Below are 14,314 nucleotides of genomic sequence, written 5' to 3' on the forward strand. Positions count from 1 at the left end.
GTAAAATGCATAAATCATGGACTATTTACACAATTTAATACATCAGTGGGAAGGAGCAAACTTTGTGTAACAAGAAACGTCTCTCATAAACAACGTTGAGTTAAAGAAGAAAGGTGTAAAAGAAAATAAACTGCATGATTCCATTTACAACAAGTTTGAAAACAGGAAACCATATTGTTTGGGACTATACACGCAGATGGTGAAGTTATGAAGAAAAAGAAGACCATCACCTTAGAAGTTAAGATAGTGTGTATTTCTAGGGGAACAGGATACATATGTTGGGACTTCTGTGCTGGCAATGTTCCGTTTCTTGTTCTGAAGGGTGATTATATGGATATCTACCTTCTCACAATTTAAAAAGTAAAAAAAAAAAGGAGGGGGGCGGCTTTATCAGTAGGTGGAACCTTGACTACATTCTAGGTATGAAGGATCACTATGAACAAGTTATTATTCTTGTGGCTCAACATACTTCTGAAAATGCGTATAAAATATATTCTTCCCAATCTCACTGTAAGAGCAAAAATTTAATTTGATCCCAACACAGGCCTGGTTTAACTTAACCTTAGCACCAGAGAAAAGCTGACTTTAAGTGCTTTTTAAAAAGTGTTTCACATTTAAATGTAACAGAGTCATTTCTCTTGGAAAGATCATGCCAAAAATCTTTTTTTGATGAGCAAAGATCCTCCTTGGACACAACTAATTGGTCTATAATTTATCATTTTTTAATGTTGGGGTTTGTGTATGTTAGGCTTCTTTAAGAGAGGCATACTGGTGGTGATCTTCACCATCTAATAACTGGCACTATAGAGTAGGAAGTCCCCTGAAATATTTGTCCAAATTCACATTTTAAGCTGTCCAAATTCACATTTTAAGCTGTGCTTGGGATAAAGACCGTATCATTAATTCTAAGTTTTCAAAATGGGTTCGATTTCTACTAATTAGTATTCAGGGTCCAAGATACTTCCTACTGTCCTCAGAGCTCCCAGGCAAAAATCCTATAAAGAACCTGGGTGTGCTGAATTGACAGGAAAGCAAAAATTGTAATAGGAGTTAATTAATTGTCTCAAACTCACTGTTAAGTATCAGAAGTATTCATATTCTTCATAGACCTATGCTAGGGTTTTAGGGCCTCAAATCCTTTAAAACCAACAAACGCTAAACAAAAACCTTTTAACTGTATGGCCAGATGCTTACCAGCCTCCTTGGTGTGATCAGTTATGTGCCCATCACTGCCCTTCCCACTTGCCCCAGAAATGAAAGCCATCATAAAGAAAGTGGTTTTGTTCCCCCAAATGACCAATTTAGCTATGTGTAAGGAATTATACTAGTGTTCAAGAGAATGGAGTTTGGTTTCTTTAAAAAGTATTATTTCACCTTAAAAGTTTTCAGAAACCTTTGGGATGTATGCTCAATTAAGAACATCCCTTCAAAAATCATAAGAACCAAATACAATTATTTAGTTTTCTTATTCTTTCACTTAAAAAAAATTCTATGTAGAAAAACTGACTTGAGAATACTAATAACATAAACAGAATCCACAGAACAAATTATTAGACATAATTTTTTAGTCATTCTTTTTATCAGAAATAATGCACTCTTTATCACCCATTAAAGTTAAATAACACTGTAACTTTCTGGGAGCCATTATATTTTGGGCATAAATGAGGTTGCAGAATACTTTGTAAGGATTGCAGTTAATGATTTGAACAATAACTGCAGAGGCAAGGAAACAATCTCAGTAACTTTCATTCAGCCAACGTAACAGAAGAGTCAAGACTGGGACAGATGAATAATGGTAACTGGTTCTATTTTTCAACCACCATCGTAGATTTTTTGGGGGAAATTTTAGTTTGTGAATCACAAATTTCTGACTATATCAAAAAAAAAAAACTCTATCAAAAGTAACAGAAGAAATGTAAAGATAAAATAACACAGATTAATGTTTCCTTTTCAAAGGAAGAGTATCAACATTTTCCAGAGCTGCCCTGGCATTGTGAGCTGGTGTCCCTGGGTCACTGGAAACCGTGGTTTGGAGAGCTGGGCAGAACTATTCCTGCTACAGGAAAATCAGATATTTATTATTTTTCAATGGAGAGTTTTAGTTTTCATAACTATATATAAGATGTAATGATAATAAAGACTAAAATTTTTATACTCTGAGATCACAAAGTAAAAAATAGGCTTAATCTACTTCTTATCTATTGCAAGGAAGAAAAAAAAATCCTATGAACTGCTTACAAATCTACCATATGTTTAATTAAACAAAAATAATTTAAGACATGTAACAAGTACCATGGTTAGATTGTTTATCAAGAATGGCTATCCTAGAAGTAAATATGACATGAAGCCCCTGCACGTGTAGCGCAATGTCATTATTCTGTATGAGGAAAGCCTAAGAATGCTCGAGTACTCCATAGAGTAGCAACGGGTATAACTGTTCAAACACTTCAAAGATTACAAGACCGTATACAAATACTGTCAAAACCAAGAACTTAATTAGGTGTGTTACGAATACTTTAGGTTAAACAAATTGGTCTAGTGGGCAAACAGGGTTGTGAATTAGGAGGAGACAAAATTTTAAGATTTCAAAGAAGGAACAGCTTCTTTATGGTTCAAAGATGAGAGACTGAAATAATCTTGGACAAGCCATTCTCTTATCTCTAAATTCTCTTTACCCTTCTTCTTCACTTACAACATGTAAATTATCCTTATACTTCATACGGTTGTTCGGAAGACTAAATGAGAACACCTTTGGGGGAAAAAGAGTCTCTGGCACAGAGCAAGTGCTCAACAAATGTAACTGGATGACAAACAACAAAGAAAAAGGAGCTGAGTCAAAAGAGGGATGCTCATGTCAGACTAGAGAGTAGATGCGACCTTTCAAAAGACCATAGACTTTAATTTTTTGCTATTTGTTTAATTTATAAAATAATTGTGATATAATTTATAAAATAATTGTGATATTCTTATATTTGGGATACATGTAAAAGAAATTGTCTATTTTAAGGTTCATGAAGTGAAAGTTCTCTGTCTTTTGCAGGAAAGGAAGATAAAACAGCTCCAGTTCCATCAAGACCATCGTTACTCCAGCCATCATTTCCTTGGTTTCTGTAAGGGCAGGGAACTGGAGAAAACGGAGCCGTACGATAGTGGGTCCCCAATCTGGCGGACCATCAGGACACTCAGAGAACTGTTTAACGAGACAGATTCCCAAGTTCATCACCAGAGCAGTGAATCAGAATCTGAGGTGGGATCCAGAAAGCTGCATTTGAAAACAGTGCTGCAGGTGACTGTGTTCATTCTTTTGGAATCCTCACCTTGACAAAAGCAGAATCAGTGTGAGCAGATCTGTTCTTATGTAAGACCAGGACAGAAGGAATTTCAGTTATCAACATTTAAAAATTTCTCTGTCCTTCCTACAGTCTTTGTCTTAAAAAAAACTGCTCCAGGGGGTGAGAACGGGAAGCAGAGCCACTCTGCTTGTCAAACTCCTGCACAGATCACTTGGGGGTGAAGGAAATGGCGGGGATGTAGCTAGTCTCCCCCTTCAAGGAGAGAAGCCCAGCACACAGCTGTCCCTTTTATGCTGAGTCCTTCCTAGTCTCCACCTAAAAGTAAAAAGTAATTAAGATAACAGTATTTCAAAAAGACAGAGAAAACAGTAAGAAGAAAAAAAGCCTGAAATAATTTTTTAAAAACAGGGGGAAAAGAGGCTTCATATCAGCCTGATACTTCCAGTACGTTCTTCACCCTCCAAGAAAGACTCAGAAATAGAAATGAGATCACCTGAGAAACTTTATTCTAATAACATAAATCAGAATATTTTACCCTCCTTGAACTATAATGAAATCACAGCAGGTGAGAACCAAGAAGAGAACTGCTGAGAAACTCTTGAAAATTTAGTGATGCTGATTTACATAGTAATTAATGTACTGATGAGAAGTGCAGAAGTGCGGTCTTCATGCAGGGTTTTGCAGCTATAAGAATGCATGAGTGCAGAGCAATATTATAGCCTTAAAAATGCAACTATTTCAACACAGTGACCAGGGCCTCCACTCTTAGCTTCTCTATAATGTTTTGGCAAGAAAGATGACCTTGCAAGAGTCTATGGAGAGCTGTTCTCCAAAAAGCAATGTTTACTTGAAGCAGCATCTTGGTCCAACCTCAGCGGTCAACAGCCCCCTTCTTCTCTGCCCCTCTTTCTCCCATCAGCAAATATTAAAGTGCCCACTATGTGCCAGATGTGACTTTAGACACAACAGTGAACAAAACGAGAAGGTCCCTGCCTTCATGGAGCTTATATTATCTAAAAGAATAGTAATAAATAATTACATTGTATGTTAGGTGATAAATACTGTGGGAAAAGAAAACATACAGTAGGATTAGGGGGATTGAGGCTGAAATTTAAACAGGGAGGTCAGGGCAGGCTTCACTGAGAGAGGCTTCATTTGTTCATGTGAGTTAAGACTTGAAGGAGGTGCAGGATTCGGGGGGTGCAGGTATCTGAGGGAGAGTAATCGAGGCAGGGAGAAGTCAGTGCAGAGGCTCTGAGGGTGGACAGTGCTGGTATGTCTAGGGGGATAACCTACGGCTGTGCTTTTCAAACTTGAGCTGACATCAGAAGTCACTTGGAGGGCTACTGCTGGGCCCCAGCCCCAGAGTTCCCAGTGTAGGAAGTCTGAGGTTGCACCTGACATTGTACATTTCTAACAGCTTCCTAGGGGATGCTGGTGCAAGGACCACACTTTGAAAATCACTGAACTATGAATTATTTTTTAAACTGAGTCACTAAATAATAATGGACCACTTAATCAATGTAATGGGTCTGACTGGTAATTTTTTAAAAAAGAAAAGAAATAGAATAGGAAACATCTGAGGCCATCACACTCACTCAGGTAGATGAAACTTTCATGTTTGATGAAACTTCTGTTTTGGTTATATATAAATGTGTGTGAAATGGACTGCTCACTCGGGGTGGTGGTCAAAAAGCTTGAGAGCCACTAGTCTGATGTCATGTATAGTGTGTCATGAAATAACAAAACCACATTAATTTGGTGGAGGGAACTATGAGAATCGCTTTGTTTCAACTGGACACTAAGCTGAACCTGCCTTGGGTCTCCTCCTCCACTCACAAATAAATTTCCTCTGCCAGGATTTCACTTCTTCCAACTCCCGTCGACAGAGAAAAGATCAAGTCCAGGTTTCTCCTTAAAAAACCTTCCCCATGATGTCTCTCTCCCTCCTCTCACCTCCTCCAGAACTTAACTTCCATACCATTCCTACTGGGCGGAGCTTAAACCACCCGGCTTTGTTAGTGATCTCTGCAAGCGTGTGTGGACCTTGTCTCTCCAGAAATGTGGTATTTTTTTTGTATGTCCCTAACGATGCCTTCACAATGTTGTGTTCAAAGAGGACTAGCTGTGGAAGGAATAAACAGCCAATTCACATTTTAAGTTATATTATTTGTGTGTTATATGCAATATATATAATGATAATGGAAATTAAATGGAGGAGATGCAAATTTGGGGACGGGGTACATGGGTGGGAGAAAGAGGGGGGAAAAAAAGGGAAACTAATTGGCTGGGAGAGCTGATGGGTAACAGAGGGCACAGCCCCAAGCCTCCCACTCTGCACCCCAGAGCCCGGGCTGAGGGGTCTCTGTGCAGCATGCCGTGGAGAAAACCCTCACTTTGCACTGGGTAGGAGTAAGTCACTCTGATGCTCTGATCTAATGCTGTGCAGTGGATAAGAAGAGCTGAAGGATCAGAGGAGAAGTCAGTGTTTGGGCTGAGAGGAGAGATATAGGGAATCAGGCAGGGTGGAGAAGTTAATTCATTCAATGAATACTTATTGAATGAGTTCAATTCCAGGCCCCGAGCTAGGGACGTGGGAAGCTCTTTGTTATATGGAGGGACACACAAGGTATTGTAGAAACATGGAGAAAGAACCACCAAGTTTGCCCAGGTGACTCAGGTGGCTTCGTGGAAAAGCGAAAGCCTTTTCTATGTCGTGTTGTGTTGTGACCTGACAGACAAGACACACGAGGGCTGGAAGGGAAGGAGGAAGGAGGCAGGAGCGGCACGTACTCGGGCACAGACGTGCACGAATATTGTCCATCTGGAGACCTGCCCGCAGTCTGCCATGGCTGGAGCAGAGTGCTTAGGGGAAAAAAGAACCACAGATAAGTCTGGAGCGAGGCTACAAAGGGCCCTGTGTGTTGGATCTGAGCCGGGTGTACCTTGAAGAGACTGCTGGCTGATGGGCTAAGGATGCCGTGGGGGCGGGAAGAGGCAGAAGTGGGAACACCAGCTGGAGGCTGTGGTAACAGACTGCGTGAGACGCAGAGAGGCAAAGTGGGACAGAGGTGACGAGGAGAGAGGAGAGATCTGGGAAACAGAATCCACAGAGCCTGTGAAAAGTGTCTAACGGCACTTCTGAGTTAGAGGAGGATGCTGGCTGGTTGTGTTCCTGTGGGTGGAAACACGTGAGGAGAGCAGGAGAGTGCGCCTGTGGACAAGATGAGGGTTGGTTCCCGTGGGGCCCTGAGATGGGGCCACCCAGGAGGAGGTGGCACACAGGGTGGCACTCAGTCTTCTTCTCTGGAGTGAGAGAACTGACAGAGATGCAGAAGACACCTGGCGTGGGGACAGGGAGGGACTCCTGATAGGAGTCAATATTAAGAGGCTATGAAAAAAACTCTTGAAATTTCAGTCAACTTTCTATATTTCTCTTTAGGCAACTAACAACAACAGTGAAAGTATTCTAAAAAGTGGCAATAAAATGAAGGCCTTAAAAATCATTTAGTGTGACGCTGCCTATCCACTTTTAATTCTATGATTGACCTAGTGTCTGAAGTGAATGAAATGAGAAGTTCACTTACTGTCAGTAACTTCCGCTATTCCATAGTTTCCTATTTACACGAAAAGAGAAGTTATCCTCTCGTTAATTATCCCAGAAAAGCATGACCTAATTTTCTAACACTAGATATGGTAAAATTCTTAATCCTCAAATGACATAGATAATTCACTAAACCGAAGGAAAGAGGGAACCTGGACACTGCATGATTAAATACAAGGTGGTGAGGTGGTGGTGGAGGACCCGCAAGGCCTGGATGAATGCTGACCCATCATCACGACACTCAGGACGCTCGCTAGGACGCAAAGTGGCAGCCAGGGACAGGCCTGCTGTGGACGCAGACAGTGGGAACTTTGAGCTGCGGCTTCTAACTGAGCTCCTGGAGGACACACTAACTTTATTTATTTCCTTCCAAACTCTAAAGGAGAAATAAGCATCTTAGGATTTCAGAGCCTGTTCTTTTTGTCTCTGTTTATGCAGGAGGGTCCCCCAAAGCTAATTACCTGGTATTGCCTTTCCCAGACTTCACGCAATACCAGTAAGAAGAGGATGTTTAGAATGATATTAATACTATTTACTCTGAACAGCCAAGTTGTTTAACTCTATAGACAGATTTATCCAAAGAGTATATATTCCCACACAGGATATTACACAAATATTTTACAAGGCTATGTCAAATAACATTTGATTGAAAAATATTTTATTTGGTTGAAACTCAATCACTATGCCATGGGCTTCCAGATCTTACTGTTTACTTGCCCAAAATTGGAAGAATAATTCTTTTACAAATTTGGCTTTAATTCTGCAGTGCAAGGGAAACTTCAAAAACTTCTGGCTCATCTTCCTCAGCTGACATTAGCTGGCTAATTTCTCATGAGTAAGACGCACTGTGCTTCCCTTAACAACTCAAAAGGTGGTTTGAAAGAATTCTAAATTTTATAAATGTTTAATTTATATTTTAAGAAAGAACAAGTCAGTAAGTACACCCTTTTCCACACTTTCATAAAGAGCTTACTGAAACAGCATTTCCAATTTGAAACAACCTCTCTGACATCAATCTCAAGTACAAAGCTATTATTACACACCCGACAATTATTTTATCAGTATATATTAGTGAACCACCCAAAAGACTATAATGTGCTGTCATGTGGCATAGTGCAAATGTTATTCAACACACAGCTTGAATTTTCAATCAATTTAGATACGGCAGAAGTCTGTGAATTAAACTCTAGAGGTTTTAAGTGATTCGTTTTATTATAAACAATCTAAAAAGATGATTAAAATAATTGAGATAAAGCTTGATTATAAAGATAAACAGGCTCTTTTTCCAGAAACATCTGTGGTAATAATGTGCTATCATTTAAACCAACCGAGGATGACTCACCATCTGTGAGTAAATGTAATTTTGGTTTCTTTTCTAGTACTGGGGATGGATTTCTTTCTTTTTTTTTTTAAACTGAATCATCCATCCTCCATCATCTGTCCCTCTTGTAACCACAGAGTGAGATGGTAAGCTGCAGCAAGGAATACAGTTTCCTGCTGTGTTCCACAACAAAATTAACCAGCCCACTTAAGGAATTTACCCATGACCTTGGCTTCAATGGGCTCTTCCTCTAAATAAGTTAACTGGGCTGGGACCTCCCACAGATCAATTAATTTCTGCATTTATTTAGCCACAATCCCAAAAAACAAAGAGTTATATTTCTCATTTACATTTACTGTCTCAAATATAAAGGGCACTTTCTTTCTGAACATAGTACAATAATATATGAACAACATATTAACACTTAGACGGATAGTCTGTACATTGTCATTCACTTTGCTTTAAAGTGAGTGTTATAGTTAACGACTAAATTAACTTTCAGTATCTCTGTGGGCCATGGAGGAGCGTTTGGGCCAGGAGTGTACACTAGAGGAATTAGAAAATAAAATCTGGGATTGGAGTAAGAAGGAAACAAATGGACAAAACTAGTGAGAGATAATTCAAGAGAGGAGCCGGAGTTTATCACAGGGGAGGGACGGATACAAAAGGGGACTTGGGACAGCACTGCGATGACAGCAGAGTGAGGAAGCAGAAACTGCCCACAGAAGAGAAAGGAGGTGGGGAAAAGGATGGGCAAGGGGATGGGTATACAAAGTCTTAACAAGAAGGTGGCCTAGTGCCCAGGTCTTGGTTCCTAAAACCATTTAAAAAAAAAAAAAAAAAGGAACCAGGGCTTATTCAAGAACTGGTTGATTCCAGGGCTGGGGAGAATACAGGAGCCAACCTGGAGGAGCTCCCACTGGCCAAAGCGAGAACAATTTGAGCAACAAAATAACTAAATAAAAGCACTGAATTATAATCTACAGAATAAAATACAAAATTATCATTAGGTAAACACCACAGGAATCACTGTGCAGGTAAGCTCCACTGATGAATGATAAAATCGGGGCAAAATTTTGAGGAGAAGCAGTATACAAGCAAAGTCTTGAAGTCTCATCCCCAAGATAGTAATCAATAACAAAGGAAAAATAGTGACTTTTCACTGGAGAAATCTGGTGGACACCACGTTAACCAAGTGATGAGGGATAACATTAACAGTAATGAGGAACGATGACACCATGTGCCTCCTGACATGATGAACCAGAAGGACAGAGCATCACTTCTGTGGTGTTTTTACCAAATATACATAACTTCAATATAATCACGAGGAGACATAATACAAGAAAAACTCCAACTGAGAGACAGTCTACAAAACAAGTGACCAGCCCTGGAGTGGTGGTTCTCAAGAACTCACTCCAAGGTGCTGCAAATCTCAGTACCTCTGGGGAGCCATCAACCACCCCTGCCATCTACAGCATCAAGCCAGCCAGGAGCTGCTTCTAGCGGACAATGGCTCCTCCTCTCCTGCCTCCCAAAGCGCCCACCAGCGCTCCTCCCCTGGGCAGACCCCCACTCAAAACAACACAGAGAGGAGGTGACTGTGACGCAGAGCCGGTAATAGATATTTCAGTACAAATGTAGTTCTCCTATTTGTTTGCACAGGACAATCAGTGACTGGATAGTCAACACTTTTTATTTTAAAAATGTGTTTTCCATCCCCCTTGAACCATATTCTTTCTCATTATGAACCATATACAACTTTAAGCAATTTGTTTTTCTGGCATATAAATCTGACCCCACACTGTCTTTTCAAACCCTGATTTCATGGTTATTATGGATTCTTACTTTCTCCGTCCCTGCACTGAATCCCTTCTCTCCTCACTTTTTTTTGGGGGGGGGGTGCTAATTAGATTTACTTATTTATTTATTTTTAGTTTTTTTTTGTGGAGGCACTGGGGACTGAACCCAGGACCTCGCGCATGCTAAGCACACGCTCTACAGCTGAGCTATACCCCCTCCCCTCGCCTCACTTCTTAACTGAAACCTGGTACTCCCCTCAGGACTCCCAAACCCTTGGAGCCTTTGGAAATAGAGGCTGCTCATTCTTTCACACCTCACAGCCTTTGGGGTCTGGAGGGGCGGTTGGTGTCCTCTTTGCTTTCATTGTTGTTCCTTGGCTATTATTCCTCTACCTTTAAGTACAGAGCTCTGCTCACACGAGGCTGGTACCAGCTTTTTCTCTTCCTTATAGCTGCCACTGACTGACTCTGAGGCCATTCTCCCATTTACTGTAGCATCTGGCTCACAGTCTTTCTTTCCTTGCGATGGCCTATTATTCTGGGGGACTACAATGTCCATGTGAATGACCCATCCTTGGCTTCCAGTTCATTAACTGGCTCAATCACACTGACTTTCATTCACATTCATATCACTTCGGTCCCCCTCCTCATGGCCAAATCCAGACCATGCTGTCACTGAGATCTGCTCCTTTTTAATATCTTCAGTATAAATATACTGCTCTCTAATCACAGCTTCCATTACTTCTACTTTGCTGCTTCTTTGATCTCATCAAAACCCCCTCCCCGTGACTCCATTATCTTTTTCTTCTAACCTCCGGATAGTTCCACATCTTTCTTTTTTTCTGTTTTTAACTTTAGCTTTCATTTAAGTGTAGTTGATTTACAATGTTAGTTTCAGGTGTACAGCAAAGCAATTCAGTTATACATATACATATATATATATATTTTTCTCTTCAGATTCTTTTCCATTATTTGTTATTACAAGAAACTGAATATAGTTCCCTGTGCTATACAGTAGGTCCTTGTTGTTTACCTATTTTATACATAGTAATGTGTATCTGTTAATCCCAAACTCCTAATTTATCCCTCCCCTGCCCTTTCCCCTTTGGTAACCATAGTTTTTGTTTTCTACGTCCATGAGTCTGTTTTTGGTTTGGAAATAGAATTTGTACCTTTTTTTTTTTTTTTTTTTAGATTCCACACAGAAGTGATACCACATGTGATATCTGTCTTTCTCTTTTTGCCTTATTTCACTTAATATGACAATCTCTAGGTTCTATGGTGCTGCAAATGGCATTATGTCATTCTTTTTTATGGTTGAGTAATATTCTATTGTGTATGTGTATACACACACACATATATATGTATATGTATACCACATCTTTATCCAGTCATCTATCGATGGACATTTAGGTTGTTTCCAAGTCTTGGCTATTGTAAACAGTGCTGCTTGGGGGGTACATGTGTCTTTTCGAATTATAGATTTCTCTGGATATATGCCCAGGAATGGGACTGCTGGATCATATGGTAAGTGTATTTTTAGTTTTTTTAAGAAACCTCCATACTAGAGTAATGTAAATAAAAGCAAAAAAACCCAAATGGGACCTAATTAAACTTAAAAGCTTTTGCACAGCTAAGGATACCATCAACAAAATGAAAAGATAACCTACAGAACGGGAGAAAATATTTGCAAATGATGCAACAAGGGACTAATTTCCAAAAGATACAAACAGCTCATACAGCTTAATACCAAAAAAACAAACAACTCACTCAAAAAAAACGGACAGAAGACCTAAATAGACATTTCTCCAAAGAAGACATCCAGACAGGCACATGAAAAGATGCTCAGTTTTGCTAATTATTAGAGAAATGCAAATCAAAACTACAATGAGGTATCACTTCATACCAGTCAGAATGGCCTTCATTAGAAAGTCCACAAATGACAAATGCTGGAGAGGGTGTGGAGAAAAAGGAACCCTCCTACACTGCTGGTGGGAATGTAAATTGGTGCAGCCGATTCTTTCCTGACTTAGCTTAAACACCAAGAGCCATCACTTCCTGTGAGTTGCCAGTCTAATCATCATGGATTTTTGTACTGGTTAACATGGTATTTTTAGTTCAAACAAATTTGAAACAGTGAAAAAGAAAACCCCAAAAGACCTCAGTCGTCTTACTTTATGTAAGAAAGGAAACAATAAGAGTTCTTCACACTTAAGGAATTGTCAGGAAGAGAGTAAAGGGAGATATTGGGGTGGGGGGTCCTGGTGAACTATAATCAGTTTTTAAGCAATTGCCACATGGTGGTGCCATTTTAGCTGATAAACAGAAACATCCCCACCTTTGCTCAGCACCACATGAACAGCACGGCTGTTTACGTACAGCGGAACTTCTGCAAGTGATTATGACTAATGTGCTGTTGCTTCACACACTCTGTTATTATAACTGAAAATATTTTCATATCCTACAATGTTCATTAAGCAGTGGTTCTAGTGATAGTGCTAAAAAACACAGCCCCCCAAAACGGTAATGCTCGAACAGAAGTTAGTTGTGATAAAACACTACGAAGAAGGTCAAGCGTTCACTATGACGCCCTGTGCTGTTAATTTAGGAATGAGCACTCTAAAATATTAGAGGTAATGGAGGAAAAAATTAAAAGAAGTATTAATGTAAAAATAGGCAACAATGCTGTACATTCATGCACTCCGCCAAATATCTTCTCCTATGGGAAAGTTAGTCTTGAAGTCTGAGTTTTGTAACATGAGATCACTTCAGGAACTCATCTACTACACACATGTGAATGCCTTCTCAAAATACAGCATTTCCCCTACCTCTTCCATGAAATGATCCTCTTTCAATAGCTTTACCCAGGCATACAGTAAACGGCGTGGTGATTATGAGCACGGACTCTGAAGCCAGACTACCTGGGTATGAATCTCCTAGTTCTCTAGTTTTCTAGTTGTGCGAAACTTTGGGTAAATTACTTAACCTCTCTGTGCACCAGTTTCCCATCCCAGAAAATTAGGATGATGACACTACGTACCTTCAAAGGACTTGCTGCAAGGATTGAATGAGTTATCATATGTAAGACACTTAGTCCCTCCCAAAAGCACTGAGTAAACACTATGCAAGTATTATCTATTGCCGAAGTGACACCATCACCACCACCACCACCAACTTCCCATCAACTCTTGATACTTACAAGACTCAGTTTATTTCACTGGGTTAAAAAAATAAGGTGCTCCGTTATTCACAGTACATGAATTACTCATAGTATATGCAGTGGTTACTCATAGGGTATGCAGTGGTCTGAAGACAGTCCTTCTTTTGCTACTTCTTTTGGAAAACTGTCAGAATCCTTCATCACAGTTCTGTGTGCCAGTATATAGTAGAGCAGGCAGTATTCAGAGAGCCTTTTGTGGCCCAAGTGCTGGGTAAGTGATATAATTCTGAATGGAGCCCACGCAGACACTAATATTTACATCGAGTGATACAACAGCATGCTTCTTTCGCCAGTCTTACCTTCAGCCTGTCTTTGGGCAGCGCGACGACCCCTTGCTTGATGATTTCCAGGACCCGCTCCACTGACAGCTCAGCTCCAGCTTGTAGCAACCTTGAGCTGAAGAAGGTGATCACCTGGAATGTGAAGTGTTATTTTTTTTTTTAAACAAGTAGATGTATGAGATGTATTTTCAGTAGCTGCCTTTCTCACATGGTAGTCAAACTCTCATAGTTCCATTTCTTAGAGGGATCTGGCTTTTCATTCACTAGCTCTCCTGAATCAGTCCTCTCTCTAAAGGGTTTGATGGCTGAATCAGAGCCAGCCCCTAAATATTCAGGGCTGATTATCCATTCTGTGCGTTAAGCAGCTTCCTGAATTCTGCTCTTCCTTGTGCTGCCTCACCTTGCATTTATATTTCACTTAAACAGCAGCATCCATTAGAAGGTGGGAAGAGAAAGCTAAAGCTTAAAACCTATAAATATTGAAGCTTAATATAAAGTCTTAATAAGAAGGGAATTTGAAGTTAATGGCTAAAATGATGTTTTGGGGATTATTTATCAATTTAATTTATACACAACACTCTTATCCCTGACCACCAGAGATAATCAACAGCAAGCTGTAATTTTTTGGTGTCCTGTCACAGCACAGCCTGAACTACGTAGCAAGATGCAAACACAGTAACATTATGGAAATAACACTATCTCTTAACGCTTGTCATTAAAAGAATGGCATCATTTCTTAGGAAATTAGCTGATAATTCAAGAACACCATAGGTCACTTTTTATTCAACAGACTAAA

At 39.9% G+C, this 14,314-nt stretch overlaps 1 protein-coding gene across 6 annotated transcripts in view; it reads right to left on the minus strand.

Moving 5' to 3' along the window:
* Positions 1 to 14,314, minus strand: part of DYM (dymeclin) — a 310,625-nt gene that overhangs the window by 38,487 nt on the left and 257,824 nt on the right. For 5 of the 6 annotated variants that reach the window (XM_032470527.1, XM_032470531.1, XM_032470529.1 and 2 more), the window contains one exon: positions 13,537 to 13,650. In XM_032470527.1, coding sequence (XP_032326418.1) covers positions 13,537 to 13,650 — 114 coding nt within the window. Of the gene's footprint in view, positions 1 to 1,586; positions 1,635 to 13,536; positions 13,651 to 14,314 lie in introns of those variants that run through there. The other variant, XM_032470530.1, reaches the window with a different exon arrangement.

This window comes from Camelus ferus, chromosome 30 (genome assembly GCF_009834535.1).
Source record: "Camelus ferus isolate YT-003-E chromosome 30, BCGSAC_Cfer_1.0, whole genome shotgun sequence".
NCBI classification, from domain to species: domain Eukaryota; kingdom Metazoa; phylum Chordata; class Mammalia; order Artiodactyla; family Camelidae; genus Camelus; species Camelus ferus.